The 22,061-nt window shown below is 49.4% G+C and overlaps 1 protein-coding gene across 3 annotated transcripts in view; it reads right to left on the bottom strand.

Annotated features, from left to right (window-relative positions):
- ASTN2 (astrotactin 2) overlaps positions 1-22,061 on the bottom strand; it is a 326,876-nt gene that overhangs the window by 182,508 nt on the left and 122,307 nt on the right. For all 3 annotated transcript variants that reach the window (XM_059864813.1, XM_059864814.1, XM_059864815.1), the window contains 4 exons: positions 11,486-11,653; positions 2,263-2,347; positions 2,049-2,123; positions 1,493-1,630 (listed from right to left, as the gene is read on the bottom strand). In XM_059864813.1, coding sequence (XP_059720796.1) covers positions 1,493-1,630; positions 2,049-2,123; positions 2,263-2,347; positions 11,486-11,653 — 466 coding nt within the window. The remainder of the gene's footprint in view (positions 1-1,492; positions 1,631-2,048; positions 2,124-2,262; positions 2,348-11,485; positions 11,654-22,061) is intronic.

The following is a 22,061-nucleotide window of genomic DNA, read 5'->3' as shown; positions in this document are numbered from 1 at the left end:
GTATCTGTGAAACCTTCCATAATTCAACATCAAATATTTATTATTGCGTTTATTAAAGTTTTAATAATTCAGCAACTCCTGTGTGTAAGTTACAAGTGCCATGAACTCACACCTCCCATATTCTACCTGAGCCACTCCAATATTTATACCTGGAATTCTCAGTTCAGGTTCCATTTATGAGGGGAGCAGGCAACAGCCTTGTGCCAAAAGCTCCCCTCCTCCTGCCTGGCATTCATCCATCCCAACAGAGACTTTTCCACAAGGAGCAGTGCCCAGAGACAATTACTGCACTGGAGCAGAAAACAAGCTTCTGAGCTTCTACCTTCACTGAGGCACTTTTAATGAAGATGTGAGCAGGAAAGAAATAAATAATGTTCTCTTGGCACTTTGGCTTAGAAAATGTTAGCATAAACCCCTTCCTTTCTCAAATGAAAAGCAGAAGTTGCTGCAGTTGTTGCAGACAGGAAAAGCCCCACAAGAGCCAAACTGTGATGGATATGTACCACTGTCTCTTTTCACAGGAAAGGGAACAAGCACTAATTAGCAACCAAAACACACACACTTGGAAGTGAGGACATCCTGGATGCCAGTCCTGGCTCTGCCATAGCTTTTGTAGGCACTTACTTCAACTACAGCCCTGCTGAGATGGTGGGACAGAAGAATGGAAATCCATTCCAATCCATTCATCACTTTGGGGAAAGACAAGACAGAAGGGGCTGGGGGACACAAGGATCCTGCTGGTGCCCAGGGAGATGATTCATAACACAAGCAAGGATTTTCAAGTCAGGAAATTGTGTCTGGAGTCAACAGGAGAAAGCAGCAAGAAGGAAGGGAGGGAGGGAGGGAGGGAGGGAGGGAGGGAGGGAACACGGAGTCTCCCTGGCACCCAGCAGTCAAAGCTCAATCTTAATTTACTGGGAGAGAGGGGAATACACACTAAATACCTTCAGATTTAAACCCTTATATTTTACAGTCAAACCCTTGTGAACCAGACCAAAGAGGATAACCACCACCAAGGTGATCAGCAAAATGTCTAGTCATTCACTGAACTCCAAAAAGGAAAACAACCCCTCTAGTTGTGTAATTATTGGATGAGCAACATGGCCTTTCACCCTTCATGAGCATCCCAGCAGATAGCAGTGCCAGGTGGATGTGATATAGGTATGAGTTTCAGAAAGATGACAGCCCCTCCATCCCAGTAAATGCATCCATTTAAGCACTGCAATCTAACATTGCATTTAAGCCACTCTCAAATTGCCTTGCCACAGGTTCCTAACAATTCACCTGCCTGTAAAGGCAGATTTCAGAGTTACACACACAGGCCTGGCCTAGACCCATCAGCCCAAAGAGCCTGGAGAGCAATTGCATCGGATTTCTTATTGGAAGAAAATTAATCAAACCTATCATCACAGAAATTACTGCATCCTCAATAACAATTTAAAGAGCAGTATAGACACTCAAGCATGAAGAAAACGAGAAATCTGCTTCCTACCTGACATCTGCTGGATCTTCAGTCACCAGAACATCTGTCTTGCAGCTGGCAAGGGGATTGATGGAAAGCTCCACAGGGGGCACCACGAAGCTCTTACTGACTGGCAGCCACAGCCCTTGACCCAAACTGTAGGTGGACCTGGAGAAAGGACAAACATGTCACACAGTAGCAGAGTGTCCACAGGGAATGGTGGCCCTCCACTGCCTGCTTGGAAGGCAGAGCACTGGTGGCACTCTGAGATAAGTCAGTGATTTGGTCTTGTCCTGAAAGCCACAAGGGAGAGAAATGACTTGAGATGTCACAGGATGGGAAAAATCTTTTTATTTCAGGAGGAGTTTCGGCACATGCTGTCCTCATATTTGCTGAAGGGAGAAGAGAGGAACCCTTCTTTGCCTGCCAAATATGGACAAATCTTTCAGGTCTGTCACAGACAAATGACACTTGTTCCGTCACCAGCACAAGAATGAGCTGGGATTGACCAAAAGGTTGCACTCACTGGGATGTCCTCACAGCTCTCCCTTCCCAAATGTCCCAGCAGAACCCTCCTCTGACTCACCTGAGTATCTTCTCTGGTGCCTGCTCTCCTGTGACCAAGTCATATCCCCGCTCCAGTGTTGTGTAGGGCCAGGGCCTGGCAGGAGAGAGGGCAAAAGCAGCTGAGCACATCACTGGGCTGGGCAATGGCACAGTGATCACCCAGGGAAGGAGAACTGGGCTCCTCACCCCCATGGGAGCTGGGGCAGACCCCCCAGCCCGGTGTCCCCACTCACCCCTCACTGTGTCCCCAGTCGCTGCGCACACACAGGTGCCGATGGACGGGGTCCGGCGCGTACCCTTCGTGGCAGCTGCACTCTCCTAGGACAGAGCAGGCAAGGATGAGATGGCTCTGGCCCAGAGGCATGGCAGTGACTGCAGAGTCAGGCCCTCCTCCCTGCTGCCCTCCTCTGGAGCACTCTGCACTCCAGAAGCCCCCAGGAGGTGTGGAGAAGGAGATGTGGAAAGCTGTAAGAAACATGTAGTTTGTCGCCCCATTTCTCTTCACAGAGAAAAACAAGGCACAATTCTTCCCAAGAATATTTCTGGGTTTCACATTCTCTGAACCTCAGAGAAAGGAAAAACAATTCTTATCTCATTTGCTGTGCCTGTGTTTGTGCAAAAGTAGAATGCAACGTGGAGATTGTTTACCCAGTGATGGTGTTTTGTTTCCTTGGCCTGTCAGGGCCAGGTGTGTGTGTGTGTGGGAACTGTCAGTGACAGTCAGGACATTCAGTGCAGAGTGTGCAGGGTTGAGTGCTTGGCAGATTCAGTTTAGATGTAATATAATATAGTGTAATATAGTATAGAATAATGTAGTATAATAAAGTAATTAATTAAGCCTTCTGATAAGATGGAGTCAGATGCCTTATTCTCTCTCCTCGTCGGGTGCAAAAATATCCACTACAGCAGTTATTCTCAGGGAGGGGATTACATGCTGCAGCACCCACAGTAGCTGGGGATGGGGGTTCATGATGCAGAAGGTCTGTCCTTAGCCAGTGTTCCTGTGCAGTCCTGCAGCCAGGGGTTCACTCCTCAGCAGGGATCTTGACCTTCCAGTGTCCACCCTGTGCAAAGCCCAAGGTGGGCACCACAAACCCATCCCACATCCCCTTCCCAACTCTGCTCTGCCATCTGGCCCCAGGACAAGAGAGCAGAGTCTCCCACAGCCCAAACTGCCACTGAAAGGTGCAGAAGCCCCAAATTCCACCTCCCCAGACAGTTTCCATGCTGTGTCCCCATCCCAGTGAAGAGGCTGCTTTCAGCCCTGCTCCCCTCTGCTCTCTGACAGCAGGAGAGGACATTTCCCACATCAGAAACCTGACCGCACTTGGCCCAAATTGATTCAGTGTTTGGTAGAAATACATAACCCAGAGCAAGAAACAGCAAAATCAAAAGATTAATTGGATTTGCACGTGGAGTTTCTGCTACAAGCTGCTGCCAGCGTTCCCCCCACCCTCCCCTCCTCTCCCCATCGTGCCTGACAGTGCAGCAAAGCTGAGCTGTAAACACTGCTGAGGTGGGGACATGGGGAGGATGCTGGGGAGGTGGGGACCCCCCTCACAGTGGCAAGGCAGAGTGGCAGCTACCTGCATGCTCCTCCTTAAGCAAGTTCTTCAAATGCCTCACAAGGATTACAGTAAAGAGCTTTATTGTCAGGAGGGAGCGAGATGGGGATTCAACCACTGAGATTTTTGAGGAAAAGACGCCTGGGAAGGGAGAGGCAGCAAAAAAAGGAAAGAGTGGGGGGAAAAAAGAGACGGCTAATGATGTGCTAAAATGCAACAGCACCTTCATGAAATATTCACTGCCTCAAACGCGTCTAATATTAAAGATTAAATGTCCTGGGATTTGTCCTAGCGACTTGGAAGTACTGATTTATGATCTGTCAAAAGCTGCTAACCTCATGATTCATAACAGGAGCGGCAGGAACATTGCTGCTCCAAAGGGAAAGAGTTGGGAGAGAGATGGCAGTGCTTGGCCCTGCTCAGCTCTGCCCTGCCTGGGGGCTGGGGCGGTCTCAGTGCAGGAAAACACAGGTCCTAATGGCTCCATCAGTGATTTTAAAAAAAGAAAAGTTATTTTTTCCTTGGGTGCTTAGTACGCAAGTTTCCCCAGCCGTGCTGTGGATCATTAATTCCTGGCGCTTATTACATAACAAATATGTGCTCTGCAAATGAGAGACATCTCAAAGTGCTTGCGAAGCAGAGCTGGGAGTCTTGGGGCACTGGCTCACTCTCAGCTCCTGCCAAAGAAATTAGAGCAAGAAAAAACACCCACAGAGGTCAGCATCCCGTGGCCCAAACCCTTCCCCCATATCTGTGGCTGGGGTGCTGGGGGGGAACCCCCTTGCCATGGTGCAGGAGGGTTTATTTTGCCTGCTGGCTTGTTTACTGCTCCATCAGTTTGGCATCAGAAGGAGGAACTCTATCAACCAGGGGAAATATTGATTTTATCGACTCCAATCCTGGAGGTTCAGCAGCTACAGCCGGTGCTCAAGACTTTATTGGGAGGTTTATTGGGAGGTTTATTTCAGTAAGTGAGAGGGCAAGTGGTGCCACCAGCTGGGGAGGAGATCCAGGGCAGGAGAGAGCGGGGATCAGCTTTCCACAGGTCTCCCAGGGTGATCTACACCCCACTGGCAGAGTTCTGGAAATTGGATAGGACAGCTCCCAGCACGGGATCAGCTGAGCGCTACAGTCTGCTGGAACACAGAGGACTCCATCACCTCAGGTCAGGTGTTTTAGGATCTATTTCTCTATCAAAAACCATGAATTGACACAAAGTGGGGCTTCCAAAAGATTTCATCAAAACCTGCTGTGCTCTTACAGGTCCTCAGGAGCTTTTGACCTCTCCCCAACATCATCCACCTTCCATCTCTGGCCCCCCAAACTACTCTGTTATTTTCAGTCTGTCCCCATCCTTCCCAGAGACAATGCTGAGCCAGGGAGGATGCTGATTCCCCATGGAATGAGAAACACCTGATAAAGTGCCTGGAGTGGGGGGAACAGGGCTCCATACCTCTAAGCCCTCTTTAGTGTATGTTTTTCAACATGCTGTTAAAATAAATCAAACCACCAAAAGGCCAAACTAAAGAGTCTTTGTTCAAAGCAACTGCATCTGAGATGGACTCAGTTATCCACTCAGCCCTGCTGCAGCTGAGTTAGGATTCAAGCTGAGCTTGAAGCCAAAGTCAACCAAAGTAACCAAGTTTGACAAGTAACTGCACCTGGAGCTGGATGCAATTTCCACAGGTCCTGCACACGCCTCTGTGCAGCATTCAGCTGCTGCAGGAGCACAAATGAATCAGGATCTACCAACCCCCAGGACAAGAATCCTGCTCCCACTGCCACCACCCTGCCCCTGGCACGCATCGTCCTTCCTCTGCCTTTGGATTCAGAAGCCACAACCCAGACTGGATAATCCATGGCAACTGTTCAGCTGTTACAGGCAAAGGAAGGATCACTGCTCACTCAGTATAAATGAGGGCAGGTCCCAGTGCCCAGCTCTGGAGGTCCAATACTGTATTTCCAGTGTGTTATTAAACAGGTGGAGGCCTTAGCTCTCTTTTTTTATAGAAAAGCTGGAAGCTGCTGAACTATTCCTTCACTACACTCTCCATGCTGTGCTGCTGCTTCTTCTGAAATGGGGAATGGGGTCTCACACTGCACCCACACCCTCCCTGCCCATCCCCACAGGGCCTGGGAGCAGCAGAGCAGGGCTGCAAGATGAACCATCAGCCTGCCAGGGTAAGCCTGTTAGCCTCATTATGGAGAGAGTGAGCCACAGTGATAATGCTGCAAGAATCCCCCTAATCCACCACCCAGTGCACAGCAGGAATGGAGGCTCCCAGACTCCCTGTGCTCCCAGGGAAGCTGCTCTGTGCTGTCACTGGCACTTTCATTTAAGGAGCTGGAGGAGCTCTGGCAGTGGCTGAGTGAAGCTGCTGCTTGTCAGCCTTCTCTTGGCACTGCTGGTGTCCGTGATTCCCTCCTGGCAGCACCTCCAGTGCTGGAACTCACCCCTGTCCTGCAGGAATGCCCTGCTGTGCCAGAGCTGTGCCCCAGCTGCACAGGTACGTGCTGGGGACAAGTCCAGACCCCAGCTGGGGTGGCAGCCTGATCCCAAAGGCTCTGGGGCTACAAACACACACCTTCCCAGCTGTGTGAGCATTGCACAAACACACTCACACCTGTTTCAGGGCTGCCTCTCCCACCCAAAGGGATACAGAGCTCAGCCACAGCTTTTGTGTCCACTACTCTCTGGACACACACACCCCCAGCAGAGCATCCTCAGTGACAATGAGCCTCAGAGCTGCAGCACCATGTTCCCAGTTTCCCAGTGAAGCTCTCTGAAAAGCTCCTCTTCTACCCCTGGCACCTGCTGTTCCTGCTCTTCAGGGATGGCACTTGCCAGAGAAATGAGCCTCTGCTTCATCCTGATGAGAAATGAGACTTTTCCAGAAGCAGTTTAGAACTCTAGGAACAAGACAAAGAAAGTGGCTCCTGCCCTGCTGGCCTGGCACAAAGCATGGAGGGAAAACCTGGAGTGAATTTGACAGTTATCCCTCCTCTACCCCTGCTGCAAGTCACCCTCCTCACCCTCATCCATCACAGCACCTAAGTGCAAGCTCAGCCTCCAAGGATTGCGCCTGAGTTTCAGCTCTGCACAGATTTAATTCTCATTATCATCTGCTCAGCTCTTACACCACACCTCCAAGGAAGCAGAGAGGTCCTGAGGGTGGCCTGTGTGCCACAGCTGTCACCTTCTGGGCTGGGCACTGCCCCAGGGCTAGCCATGGAAGGGTGAGAAGCCCCTGCAGCAGTGGTTGGATGGCCCAGTCAGGGGGATGGGTTCAGGAGCAGCACTGTACAGCAAAACCCATCCTTCTTCCCTCCTCCCTGTGCTCTTTAGACAAGCACAGAAAATGCCATTACAAGAATATTAGCAGCTGCAGGATTAAACACTCTAATGGCAGAAAATGAGAGTGCAAAGACAGCAGAGATAACCTTAACTCGGCCCCTGGCAGGCACGAGTTTTGATTGCTGTTTATGTATAACACTTCAGCCTGGAGCTAAATTAGCTGGGGAGTTAACTGCCTCCTGCCCTGCTTGGTGCACAAGGCAAGCTGTGTCACCACAGGAAAAGGAATGGGATATTACATGGGTTTTGCCCAAGCTATTAAACTCCATACCTTAGAGAGACAGAACCTCGTCCTATAAAAGTCTGAGTCAATAAAGGCACCAGGATCCTCCAACAGCAAAAACAGCAGAAGAGCATGAGAGCAAACAAACATTACCTGATGTACACAGAACCTGCATGGTATTAAACTGAACTATAGGAAGGGGTGGCTGTTTCCATAAACACAAACACACCCTCGCCAAGGTTGGTCATCTCCTGATTTACATGCTCAGCTCTGCAACCTCCAAATCCCCTTAACAGGTTGCCCTTAAAAAATAGCTCTGTGTAAAATGACTTTTATCTGCCTCCTGACACAACACACCCCTGTCCTACCCAGACAGCAGTACCATCTGTGGCTCTGGTGACAAACTGGCCTATTTGGATGATGATGGAAAACCTTTTTATTTTTATCTCCTCCTGCCAATTTCCAGAAAAGAACCTTTGCTACTACATTTCATCTGGTTCTTTCAAGCTCGTGCTTTGGGGAGGGGGGGTTACCAATTGTGGATGCAATGAGAGAATTTTGATGAAGAAAAGCCTGATTTATAGATGGGGAAAAGAAAAAAAAATTCAACACATTTGCACCTGCTAATCAAGGTAGCTATCCATCTCATTTATGCCACTGCTCCAGCAAGTCTGACAGCACAAAATCAGAGGCTGTTTCTTCCAGCATTTGGCCCTGAGGGACTGATTCTCCAGCAGGTCTCTTCAGCAATGCCCACAGAATGTGCAAGTGAATTGGTTTTGTGCATACAAAGCAGGTAATTGTGCTCACAAATCAGGATTTGCATATGCTGCTGGAAAGGGATGCTCTCATGGAGGCTGGTGAGGGAGGCCAGCGAGGCAGCAAGCACTCCTGGATTTTACCCAGGGGTATCCCAGTGCGTGGCACGAGCAGCAGCACCGGCAGTGCTCCCACATCTCTTCAAAATATGGAGAGTGAGGAGAGCTGACAGCCAGTCCCACAAGACAACAAACCTGCCCTGTTCTGGTCTCAAACAGCTCAGGCAGCACCTGCCAGGAGGATGGGGGATTTTGGCTGAACATCTCCAGCCAAGGAGCACATCCTGCCCCAGAGACGTCCCTGTCCCATCTGATGTGGCAGCTGGACATGGCCCCCGTGTCACATCTCAGCAGCATCCATTTGTCTCTGCATCTGCAGTCAGACCAACCAGCTTGGCTGTTTCCAAGGCAGGAGGGATGAGGGAGATGACATTTTGCTCATGTGCAGATGTCAGTGCTCCCTCTGAAATGCTCTGATGAGCTGCGGCTTCACAACACAGGTTTCAAATTTGTCAGGGGGGCAGCAATCATTTAATTACAGAGTGAGTCACATGACAGAGATGCAAGGGAAGGCAAATTAAGGTCAGGCAACAAAGTGGATTTTGGCATTTCCTAGTGTTTCAGAGCCTCTGTTTTCACTGGGAATTATTCTCCACACTGAAGGAGTACTGAGTGTCCAGGGTCACAAGTCAATACATTTTGCAGACAAATCCCACCCCAAACTCCAACCCAAAGAGTGTGCTGGGAGAGGTAAGAGGTGTCACCAGAGAGAGCGTGTGTGACCTGGGATTATCTGTCCAAAGGTGCTTGAGGAGCCCATGGCACTGCCACCAAGGATAGGTCCTGCCCACAGAGGTCTGTCCACAGCCAAGGGAGCTTGGGACAAGGCTGGATCCACACTGCCATGGGTATGGCTGAAGGCAGATTAGCCATAAATGTGCTGGAGGACTTCAGTGCTGGCTCTACTCCTCTTCACAGGGGCAACTTTGAAGGCTTTCAGCCTCCAGAGAGGACAAACCTCAGTCCATCGTTCTCATGGATGCTCTGTCCAGCCTGAGAAGGCAGAGGACAGGGGAATCCCTGGCACCCATCGCTTGGGATGCTCACAGAGAGGATAAAATCCCTGACCTGAAAAGGTTGAAATCCAGACAGGATTTATGTGCTGCCATAAAACCACAGGCCTTCCTCTCTCATGGTGATAAAAATAAATCACCCTTAAAAATAGAACGACATTAATAAAAATAAATCTGAAAGTACATGCAGTGTATCATGGGGTTACAGTCTGCCTCAGCCTGGTGGGGAAACTTCTCACCAGTTAAAGGCTGGTCAATGGTGAGGAACAGACATGGTGCACAGGGTTATGTCCTGGGGTACAGGGTCAAGCAGGTACTTCCAAAGGCCTAATTTCAGTTCTTGTGAAGTTTGGGCCTCTTAAAAGAGTCTTAGATTTAGGCTATGAAGGTCAGCAGCCCCATCAGCCAGTCCTGCTTGATCCATGAGGATCCAGCTGGCAGGAACAGGAGAAAAGTTCTGGTTTATTCACGTGCACACTGCCAGGTTGGAGAGAGGATGAAGAAGCCCATGGACAGATTTCAGGAGAGGGAACTGAAGGCTGAGATGCAGGCTGCTCTGCCCTCACCATGGGCAGGCAGGGACCATGGGCACCAGGGCTGGGAATGCAGAGCAGCTGCCAAGGTTCAGCTCCAGCACAACTCCCAGGATAATGAGCATCTCTCCCTTCCCTGCAAACAAGATCTGACACATCCTGCTCAAGCGTGGGGCATCCAGCAGGAGTGACAAGCTGCTCTGGAGCCGGGGTCACAGCAGGAGCAGCAGCTGGGCTGGCATGGCAGAGCAGCAGCTCCTCACAACCGAGGCCACAGCAGGATCAGCCAGCCCTGCTCACTGCCAAGGATGGGGCTGGCCAGGGGACCCACAGGGCTCTTCCAACAGGGCAGTTGTGGTCTGGCTCCATACGGTCTCCCCGTGGTTTCTGCTGGAGGCAGAGTTGTTTCTCTCCTCCTCTGAAGCAGGGGACAGCTGAATGCATCTCCCCTCTCCCCCTGAGGTGGCTGCATTTTGCCAATGCCTGAAACAAAAATCCTTTTGCTCTGTGACATCTGGATGAGAAGAGCCTCCTCCTGCACCACCTCCATCTGTCAGCGTGGCTGTTGGCACCTCCCAGCCCTCCTTGGGGCTTTAGGTGGTGCCCAGGGCTGTCTACACAGGGAATTCACACAGCATCACCCTCCTGCTGCAGCCATGCCTGCCCTGCCAGTGCCTCCATGCAGACAAGCCTTGAGGAACAGGAATACTACGAAGAGAAGATTGTCTTGACCAGGAAAATTAGTTTGCAAGACCAAGTTCAGTATTTGCATCTCAACTGAGCAGGGAGGGATGAGAACAGGGTCACCCCCAGCATCCCATGAGGTGTTCATAACTCTGAAGGATTTCTTGTTCTAATCCATGTATTAATGACAGTCAGGGGCTTTGGGAGGCTTAGGAAAAGCCTTCTCCACAGTGAGCCATCCTTCAAACCCTCTGGCAGAACCAGACACCAACATACTTACCTGGAGGCATGAATCTCATACATCAGGTGAAGAAGCTCATGGCTGAGGGGGAAGCAGCTCACAAGGAGAGCTGGGACTAAGCTGGGATGACACCCCTATCCAAGGAGATGGGGTTTGGGTGCTCTTCAGACACTCAGCAAGCCAGGACCACCAGGGACACTTGTCTCCACACCGCCAAGAAGGCATCCAGCCCAAGATGAGCCACTGGTGAGTCACAGCACAAAAACCCAGCACAGTCCCCAGGCCACCCTCTCATGCAAGGTCCTGTCCCCCTGTGTGGTTTGCTGTGTTCTTGGCTCACTGCAGGCTGCAGCACTCCCATGTGTCACCCAATAAAGACAGAGGGGAAGGTGGCACTTGTCCTTTGCCCAGCCCCGCACCTGGGTCCCAGCAGGGCTGGCTGCTGCTCCACAGGCAGGCTCTGCACACCAGCAGAACACACTCAGCAGAACTCTCACCTAGAGGTGAGGAAGGGTGGAAGAGTTCACAACTCCACCAGGAAGGGCTGGAGGACAGATCCAACCTAGGAAACCACCAGGCAGGAGCAGGCACTAATGGGAATTGTGGTGCTCTGCAGTGAAAATGGCCAGAGAAGAAAAGGGATGGAGATGGGGTAAATCCATGAGTAGGTTTTCCAGACTGGACAGACAAACAACCCAACTTCGAAGCAGATAAACTCCACGTGCCTGCAGCTGTCACACCAGAGAACTGGTAGATCCACCATTTCAAATCCCCATCTTGTGCCCATCTTCTTCACATTTTGCTGATTGGGGTCACCACTTTGTGACCCTGCTAGCACCTCTCAGTTCCCCATGCCTACCACCAGGCTAGAGCAGAAGTGAGCCAACAAAATACCCAGTGACAGACCTTCTCCCTCTCATCTCTGAGCTTTGCAAGGTCTTCACTCTCCCCCAGCTTCCCTTACCTGTGTCCTGATCACACAGCTGCTCACAGGCATCAGTAGTCCTCTGTCCACACAGGTCTCTCACCCAGGGGGACGTGGCATTGATCTGGTAGTACAGGGACAGCTTGGCTGGGTTAAGCCAGTCGGAGATGTCCAAGTAGCTCCCCTCACTCACAACGAAGCTGCTGCCTGTGGGAAATGGGGGGAAAAGTGTGTTAGGCAAGTGTGGAAATCTGAAAGAAAAACCCCAAATGTGCATTTGGGCCCAACATCAGAGCACTTCACTCTTCAGGAGCTGCTGTGATGACAAGATCTGTAAAATAATAATGAGTTCACTGACAGCTGGTCCCAAAGAACTTCATTTGACCATTCCTCTCCAGAGCAATGTGCTCCAGCAAATAGACCACCAGCTTCTCTGCCCAGACACTTCCCTACCCTTGCACTACTGGGATTTGATTCCCAGGTCTCTGCAGAAATGAGGACCAGTGTAATTATTCTGATCTGTAATCAGAGCATCACTGCCCCAGCTCAGGGAGGAGCTGTCCTGGAGGCACCTGGAGCTCAGGGCACAGATGGGCAGCAGCAGCAGCAGGGCCTTTCACCTTTTGTTGAAGGTGAGTGGATTGGCCCAACACACAACTTCTTGTGAGAGTTATTCCAGACTCTCCCCACCCTCTCCCTCCTCTGAGTTAGAAGTGAATTCCTGCCAAAAATATTTTCTTACAAAATCTTATGCTTCTTTATTTTGCGAAATGTATTTTTCCCCACTGGCATCTGGGAATATGCATCATCTAATTAGCCAAATAGATTTTCAGTTCAGCCCAATCATTTCCTTATCTAACATCTGAGGCCCAGCATCGCTTGGGGGATTTTGCAGGCACAGAGGTCCTCATTAACTCTGATCTTCAATTACATTGATTATAAGACTGCCTCCATAACAGTGCTGCACAGATCAGAGAGGAGCCAAAAAACCTCTGCCATTAAGTGGTGTTTTGCAAAACTTACCATGGTAAAAGCCTCTAAAAAGAAGGGAGAAGAAACCTGCAAGGAGGAGTGGGCAAGGGGAACTGCCAGGTAGTGCAGGAGCCCACAGCCACCTTTCTGCTAAGTCTGAGGACTTGCAACGTGGGCAAAATTTGCAACCACTGTCTGAAGATTGAAATTCTTCTCAGAGATTACCCAGGGACAGCAAGTCTACAGATCCAGGGCCCATTGTCATGAAACTGTAAGGCTTATAGCCCTTAGTAAAGGACTAGGACACCATTCTTTGAAGCATCAACTTACTTTGATGAAAGCCAAAAGATTAAAAAAGCAGGACAATAAGCCTGCAGCAGCAGCCACCCCACGTGAACCTGCTTGAACACAAACTCTGGATCTCCTTTTGAAGAGGATCCCTGATGCTTAGCAAGAGGGAGCCCTCCTCACCCTCATCCTGCACCACATTAGCCATGCAAAGGATAAAACAAGCAGAGCCTCGAGTCAAGCATCCCAGTGAGTGACCTCATTTTCAGGCATCCCAAGATCTCAGCACCATCCAAATCCAAGCCCTAATTTCCCATAAACTTAGGTCTTTGACACTCAGGGTGTTTATATACTATAAACATATTCACAGACACATGTCTACACTCAAAGCCAATGGAGGCTGCCAAGCTACTGACTGCTCAAGCAAATGAGAATTAGACATCAGAATCCAGCAGCTCTGGAGACACAGCAAGGCAGGAGCTGCCCCATCAATGCTGCAGGATACATCTCAATCAGACACAAGGAAGCAGTAAATCACTGGGTAAACCCCCCAGCATCACTGCCAAGCAGAGAAACACTGAGCACAAACAAGTTTTTTAGAGGCACGTGGTTTTATCTCTAATTATTCTTTTCAATGAATTTTTAAAGATAGCCTTACATACCAATAACAACAATTGCTGGGTTTTTTTTCCCAAACAGAGATGCATCATGCACCCTTTGGGAGTGTTTACTATTTACATGTAGGTGTCTAAGTAGTAACCTGTCAGTTTTGTTTTCCTCCTGATTTCTGCAGCTCCCTAATAAAGAGCAAGGCTTGGGAAGCACGTACGGTTGTTTTGAGACTCAGCTACAGACAACTCCCTCTGCACCCAAGGACTGAAGAGCAAAACCAGCAGCTCTTGATTAAATCCCTACTTAATGAACCCCACTTCTGGTGAAAATACAGCTTGGAAGTCACAGAAGTAAACCCAACACAAACCAGGCACATCATTTGTACTCAGAGGGATGAAGGTGGCTGGAGCTGGCAGAGGATCCTGGCCCAGGACCTGCTGCACCATGGGCAGGTGGGTGATGGAGGGGTGACCTCTGGAGCTCCCCAACATGCAAACATTCAGGTGGAAAAGACCTCTCAGATCACCAAATCCCACCGTTCCCCTGCCAAGGCAACCACGCCATGTCCCCAAGTGCCACATCCACACACCTTTTAAATCCCTCCAGGAATGGGGACTCCATCACTGCCCTGGGCAGCTCTGCCAGGGCTGGACAACCCTTTACTCTGAAGAAATTTTTCTTTATATCCAACCTAAATATTCCCTGGGAGAAGAGGCCAAACCCCGCCTGGTTCCACCATCCTGTCAGGGAATTGTAGAGAGTGAGAAGATTCCCCCCCAAGCCTCCTTTTCTCCAGCTCCCTCATCTGCTCCTCATCAGACTTGTGATCCAGCCCCTTCCCTGACTCCAGGTATTTTGAAGATTAATTACTTATTTTGATTTTAGTAAGTCTGATTGAGAAATCATCCTCATTATCAGGTTTTTATGGGGGGTTGTTTGTTTGTTTGTTTGAAAAGTTGCAGTGAAAACATTTCAATCCAAACTTCCTGATTCAGGCTCAGTGTAAAATGGAGGTTTTTCTACCTCAGTCTGGGAAAAAATGAAATCCAGAGAAATTAAAGGTTTTAGTTTCCTTCCTCCTTTCCCTCTTTCCTCCCTTTCCTTCCTTAGGGGAGGGAGGGAACAACTTCTAGCAAGGAAACTTCTCACATCTCTAAAGCTGAGTGTGTGGCAAGATTTTGAGACATTCACAGACACCCTCATCACTTTCGCTCCCACTGAAAACACAGACAAACAAACACCCCAACCTTGATCCCTTTATAGCTTGCCTGTGAAATAAATAACAGGAAAAGGCACTCTACAAATATTTTGAAAGCTAAAATTCTGATGATTTCAAAGCCTTTTCACAAAATTTTTCTTTCACTTTCAAAGAATCCACACATAGAAAACAGTTTTTCAAAAGTCACCATCGTGTACATATCAAAACCACCTTGAAAAGTTCAGAAAGGGCAGGTTGAGGAACAAATCCTTTTAGAAACTACCAAGAACAAACATTTTTCCAGGCAAGAGGTGTTTCAAACACCTTCAGGCTGCTGGGAACATCAGCTGGATTTGTTTTCCATAACTGTAGTCTCTGAATGGAGGGAAGGGGAGTGATGAGGAACTTGAGTGGGGTAGAACCCACTACAAACCAGTCTCCTACAACCTTCCTCGAGGACCTCAGACCCTACTAAATCACCCCCACACCCAGCCTGAAGCAGCCCTTCAGCTGCAGTCCCCAGAGCAGGTCCCAGCACAGACACTCTGAAGACACCTGGGGGGACTGCTGTCCTCACTGCCAACCTCCCAGGTGTCCTCCTTGACACAAACTTCAAGCTTCCCACTCAAAGTCTTGCTGAAATCTTCCTTGAATGGAGATGTTTAGGTCTCAGGGTAAAGCAGCCATCAACCAACCAAGTGAAGACAGAAACAAAATGACAACTCTGCACCCACCACCTCCTCCCAGGAACCCCATACCTGTGGCATTCACATCCTCTGAAAAATCCCTTTGCCCAGGGTTTTTCTCCTGGGAAGCTGAGAGGTCTCAGAGAAAAGGAAAACAATTCCTATCTCATTTGCTTCTCCTGTGCTGTGCTCATGTGGAATGTGTTTGGAGATTGTTCACCCACAGGTGATTGTTCCATTGCATTCTGCTGGGAGTTGTTTTCACTCTTTGGCCAATCAGGGCCAAGCTGGGTCAGGGCTCTGGAGAGAGTCAGGAGTTTTCATTGTTATCTTTTTAGCCTTCTGTCAGTATCCTTTCTGTATTCTTTAGTATAGTTTAGTATAGCATTCTTTAATAAAACACAGTATAATAAAGTAATAAATCAGCCTTCTGAGAACATGGAGTCAGACTCATCATTCCTGCCTTTGTTGGGGCAGCAAATACAATACCCCATACCAGGACATGTCCCTCAAATGCTGCTGGAATTATGAGCCAGCCAATGCCCTGGAGCAGTGTGGAGAACACCAGGACACAGCTACAACCCCCTCCCAGCTCCACAAGGTCCAGCAGCCCCTCAGGAAATTGAGTTGTTTGGGTTTGTGTGTGTGTGTTTTCCACTCCCCCCATTGCCTCCCCAGCTCTGATCAAAGCCGGGTGAGTTAAGGCAGCGTCAGAAGTTCATGTCTCTCATGCTGGGGTCTCCTTCAAAGTTCAGTGGAATTGCTTAAGCCCTGACAAAAGAGGCTTGAAGTTTTGACATTTCAAAAATCATTTTCAAGAACACAACAGGATAAAACAGCTCAGAAGAGATATCTAACAAGGGAAAAGAACAAAGCACCCAAAAGGCAGCCAAAAGGGTTTGGCTTTTCCTTTCTCTTTCTTTTCAAGGCAAAAGATCAAAATATAATTTTTTTTGAAGAATATCTATTTATTCCTCCCTCTGCTCTTTCTTGTCATCTTTGGTCCATTCACTGTTGCTTGGCCAACAAAACTCCTTTTCATCTAAAATTAGTATTTTGTGTTGGGAAGCAATGGGAGGTCATACTATAGGTTGCTATTAATGTATCCAGCCCTATGCCATCATACAGTTCTAATCCTGTTACAGATAGTTTTTATAAACACTAGAGGAAAGATGATCCCTCTGGCTTCATTCTATAGGTACAAAGAATAACCCTATGAGATTTCTTCAGAGACCTTTTTTTCCCCCTTGTTAAACTTGAAAGAACATTGCCCAAAGAGACAACTCCTCCCCTATCAGCTCTTCCCCTTGATCAGCTCTGCCTCTCCTGTCCTAGGCCCAGGCCATGAAAACTTCTGCTTAAATTTCTCCCAGAAAATGCCAAAGAGCCAGACAGACTTTGGATGCCCAGGACACACATGGACTGACTTAAGCAAGGAAATGTGTCTTGGGGCAGGACTACACCCAGAGACTAACACAGTGCTCAGCTTCACCAGCCCTCTCCAGCCCAGCACAAAACCAGGTGATCTGGGAATAATTTAGATAGTTTTAAATCAAACTCTAAATTCTGTAGTCTAGTTTGAATCCAGGGACAGCATCACACCAGGTTAAAATCCAAGACAACCCTCTTTACTCTTTTATTTTAAAACTATTTCTCTCTTGGAACAAGGGGAAGTTCTTAAAACAGAAAGTTACAATAGAAAGATTAGAAAACAGCACAAGCCTATAGACACATCTTTCATTCAGTCCTCCCTCAACTGAAGTTCTCACAGTTTATATCTCACAGTGCTTGACTCCAGGGTGTATTTTCAGCACATGAACTGCACCCATGGGCTCTCACCTGCCCAACCCAATGATGATCAAACCTGGAGACCTCCATCCTCTTGAAACACCATTAATCCTGCCAGAGCTTTTCCACCCTGGCAAAGCAGAAGTCAATTAGCAGTACATGTCTGTGTGCAATTACAGCTCAAAGTGGCACCACCTTTCCTGTGGGAGGAGCAGGGTTACAATTTAAGTGTTAAATTGCACTTCCTTGATCATTCTGACAGACTCTTTCTTTGGGTTTTCTTGTCAGTCAGTCTCGATTTCTCCAGGGCTGAGCTCCTGACAAACAACAAATGTATTTATAAGGCAGGTGATGGCTCAGCCAACTTCTACAAAACTTAAGCAAGCAGGAATCTGCCCACCCTGCCTTGTGGTCAAGCTCGTGCTGCCATGAGATCTCCCATGGCAGCTTTAGACAAAGTAATTGGGGAGGTGATGGTAAGAGCACATCTCTGTCCTCAGAAGCCATCTGGGCCAGCAGTGGCTGAGACAGAAATGAGACTCCTGGAAAAAAAAACCTTCTCCTTAATGCTCTGCATCTCCCAGCTCCCACGCTGCAGCCCGGGGCTCTCTAACAGTGATGCTCTCCAGATATCAGAAAAGGTTCAGGGAAATCCAGCCTAAATCTAATCACATCACAAAGCACAGAGGAGCTGTGATAAGCTTGTTGTATGAATGCAGAATTCAATGTTTGCATCTCCATCTGTGGGAGGGAGAGCAGGTTAGCTGGTCAAAGATGTGCCATCCCTCCAAAAGCAGAGGGTAAATGGTGTTGGTAAAGCTCAGCAGGTGCCAGGAGGTGCCCACCCCTGTGGGGAGGGGGCATCTCTCAGGATGCATCACGTCCCAGCTCTGAAGCAGGTCCTGCTGACACCATCCAAATGCCAATGCCAATCCAATGCCAATCCAATGCCAATCCAATGCCAATCCTGCAGAGGAGAAGGAAGAACATTTGGCTTCCCTTGCAAATGGAGCTGCCCCAGGAGCTGGGAATGCCTCTGGCAGGCACAGGGCTGGGGAGCTGGGCAGCAGCTGAGCAGGTTCACAAGCCTGTCAAAGCCACGATAAAAACATGATGTACTTCAGCCTCCAGAACCTTATTAGTTCTTCATGCAAAGAGCGTTCGTGCTGTAAAACCGTCTTGGAATCCCTTTGATCCACGCTGATACAGTTCATAAATTGATGTTAATATTTAGAGTTCATGTCTGGTAACACTGCAGCCATTTGCTCACATTTTCTTGCCAGGCAAGCAGACACGGGAGCGGGAGCGAGCTGTAACACAGGCACGGAGGTGACCCTGGTGATTATGAACTGCTGAAATAAAATGCAATTTGTAAAGCTGCCCCCAAACACAGCCACCTTACATGAAATACACAGGGCCTGGAGCAGCCAGACGTGACACTGAGTCTGCAAGAAAGTGTTGCTTCTCTGAGCCCTGACCCAGGTCTCCAGAGAGCAAAAACCCTGGGAGGAGAAAACAGCACAAGACAAAAAAAATATTTGAAACCAATTCCTTCTACTGATTTCAGAGGGGACTTATGGATCTGGGAACAGCTGGTGAACATGGGAGACCCCAATTTCAGAATCTTTCTGAAAGCCTGAGAAGACCACAGCATCACAGAATGCTTTGGGTTGGAAGGGACCTTAAAGAGCATCTTGTTCTACCCCTTTCCCACAGGCAGGGACAACCTCCACTGGACCAGATTGCTCAGAGCTCCACCCAATCTGACCTGAGATAGCTTTGAGACCAGATCTCTTTCTCCATCCTGGTACAAACCTGGGGAGCTTCACCTGAAAATCAGAGTGTCTCCTTCCTGCCAAAGGGGATGGGGACACCGCCAGTCCCCCACCTCCTGTGGCTCATCTCTGTGTGACCACATGTGCAGCACATCCTGAGTGCCCTGAGGGCACGAGGCAATGCTTGGTCACCTCCAAGAGCTGCAGAAGATTGAGCAGGAAATGTCAAAAACAAACAGTTTAAACCAACACATTTAATTAAAACCTAAATGAGAAGTTGTTGTGAGTCCCAACAATTGCAGTCTGCAGAGCAGTCTTCAGGGAAAATTAACACAGGCTGCTAATAGCAGCATCCAATTCACCAGCATCTTGGAGGAAACAGTGGTGGGGGAAGGTAGGAAATAATCTGCAGATGAAACAATTACTGATCAGCTGCGTGGCAAGGACAGCACGGCATCGTTCAGGCAGGCAGACGCAGATGCACGGAGATTAAAAGAATAAACAAAAAGAAGCTCCCTCCACCTCTGCCATCTTGTCAGATGCTCCAACCCAAAACACGGTCTTGAGTAGAAATTCCACTTCAGCTGGCCTCTTGGCTTTGTAAGGGGGGACCTGGGTTTGCTCTCAGGACAGCGTTCATCTGGGAGAGGAATCCACACTTGCAGGAGGGACAGAGCCAACACACGGGCAGCTCGTCAGGGTGGGGACACTGCCCAGACTGAGCTCTGATCCCACAGAGGATCCCTGCCTGCCCAGACTGAGCTCTGATCCCACAGAGGATCCCTGCCTGCCCAGACTGAGCTCTGATCCCACAGAGGATCCCTGCCTGCCCAGGCTGAGCTCTGATCCCACAGAGGATCCCTGCCTGCCCAGACTGAGCTCCGATCCCACAGAGGAACGCAGCCTGCCCAGACTGAGCTCTGATCCCACAGAGGAACCCTGCCTGCCCAGACTGAGCTCTGATCCCACAGAGGATCCCTGCCTGCCCAGACTGAGCTCTGATCCCACAGAGGATCCCTGCCTGCCCAGACTGAGCTCTGATCCCACAGAGGATCCCTGCCTGCCCAGACTGAGCTCTGATCCCACAGAGGATCCCTGCCTGCCCAGGCTGAGCTCTGATCCCACAGAGGATCCCTGCCTGCCCAGACTGAGCTCCGATCCCACAGAGGATCCCTGTCCACACCACATGCTGATCCCACAGAGGATCCCTGCCTGCCCACAATGAGCTCTGATCCTACAGTGAGAACCCTGCCTACAGCACATTCTGATCCCACAGTGAGGACCCTGCCTGCCCACAATGAGCTCTGATCCTACAGTGAGAACTCTGCCTACAGCACATTCTGATCCCACAGTGAGGACCCTGCCTGCCCACACCAAGCTCTGTGCACCCCTCTACACCCATCCCACAGGCCAGTGAGGTACAGAGGGATCACCAAAACTTCCCTGGCACACATCTCAGAAGAGGAGGGAAGAAGGCTGTAAATGCCCTGAAATGTCTTTGACAAAAACCTGCTTTATGCCCTTTGCTTTATTTCCATTTATAAAACAAAGCCCTACAAGCCCCTCAGTAAACGCAGCTCTTGCTTCCCTCTGCACCACTGGAGGATCTCACCCACCTCTCCCACTAAAGTACAAACATCCACCCACACCGTATATAACCTCTCACAGGCTGTAAAAACGGGAAGCTTTAATTGATACTATATTTCATACTGTTGTGCAGCAAGGACGTACTCCAGGCTGAGCCCTCCAGAGTATCTTTCTCCACCCTGCCTTCCCTGCAAGCCATTCCCATTGCTCCAGCTCTACTTTTTTGAATTATTACTTACAAGAAAAAAACAAAACCAAAAAAACAACTATTGAATGTAGAGCTGAGTGGCTCCCATATTCATAAGAGGTTTTATTACTCAGATGGAGGGACTCTCCTTTCTTCCCCCCTTTGACATAGCTAAAGGGTCCTCTAAATAATGCCTTGCATTTCCATATCCTCATAAAAGCCACTACGGTTCTTTCCATAAATCTGAGCCACCTCTGAAATCAGAACAATTCCTCCTCCTCAGCACGGGCAGAGGCTGCCTCGAAACACAAACCCTGGAGCAGCAGAAGGGAGGAGAGGATGCTCCAAGCACTGTGTTCGAAGAGAGAGGATTTAGAGGCACCAACTCGTTTCTGGGAAGCAGGAGGTGCCAGGCCTCCCCACCAACCATGCCAGCTCCTGCCAGGCTCTCCTTGATCCAGCTGCTCCATGAAGTGAAGGCACAGCAGCTGTGCAAACCAGGCAATAACTGCTCAGCAGGGAGCGAGGCAGGGGCACCCCATCAAATGAACAAAAGGAAGAAAACAAACCGAGGGAGAAATAAGGGCAATAGAGACAGGCTGGTTATTATAGAACTGCTGCTTGGAATATGTCCTCCCAGCTTGGCTGCCAGTTGGCTTCTGGTCCCAGTCCTTCCCCTCCCCTTTGCCACCCTGCCACTCCAGCAGGCTCTGGAGCTGCTTTTCTAACGCCATTCTTGCTGCAGCAGGAAAAGCTGCTCTTCTCCAAAGCTGGAGACATTTGGGGAGGCTTCCCCCCTCTTTCTTTTCTTGGCTCTGGCTGCTGGCACGCCAGAACTGGCTGGCATCTATTTAAAGTTTCCTTCAAAGCCGAGTTCTCATCGTCTAGGAGAGTGATTTCTTTCAGCCTGTGCCTTTGTTTGGCTTCTCCTGCAGAGGTGCCGGTAGCAGCTCCGCTTTCAGATTTTCCTTGGCTCCTGGTGCCTATTGAAATTCCACATTTCAAAAGGGAATGAGAGGGCACCGCTCCCTCGAATGGGAACATCTCCCATGAATGCACCATGGCTGCCTTCTCTCAGAGCCTGCCTTATCATGCTGTGCAGCACCCAAGGGAACAGCTTCGGGAACCAGACGATTTCAGCGCGCGGCGACACCCGCTAGACACGGTCCCACTGTCGGGTGCCACACCAGAATCTGCTTCAAGACTGATCAAAGCTCCCAGACTCTGCCAGGCCAAACACGTCAGCTCTGTTGTCACCTCGATGCCACAGGGATGCTGATGCCAACCCCCTTCAGCACCCTGTAAAAAGCAGATTTAATCCCCCGCGGGAGATCTCCAGGGAGGAGCAGGTCCCCTCTTCTCCATCAGCATCAAACTGCAGGTGCTGAGCCTTGGCAAACACATCCAGCCACACTTTTCCTGGGTATCATTGAAATTTCCCAACCCAGCTCAGTTCTGTGATGTCTTTAAATGCTTTGTAGTATTTTGCTGCCAGTTGGGTGGTGCCTTGGGATTTGTTGTT

The sequence above is a fragment of the Haemorhous mexicanus genome, chromosome 21 (assembly GCF_027477595.1).
Source record: "Haemorhous mexicanus isolate bHaeMex1 chromosome 21, bHaeMex1.pri, whole genome shotgun sequence".
NCBI classification, from domain to species: domain Eukaryota; kingdom Metazoa; phylum Chordata; class Aves; order Passeriformes; family Fringillidae; genus Haemorhous; species Haemorhous mexicanus.
The sequence above is the reverse complement of the archived record's forward strand: the minus strand, read 5'-3'. Positions and strand labels throughout refer to the sequence as shown.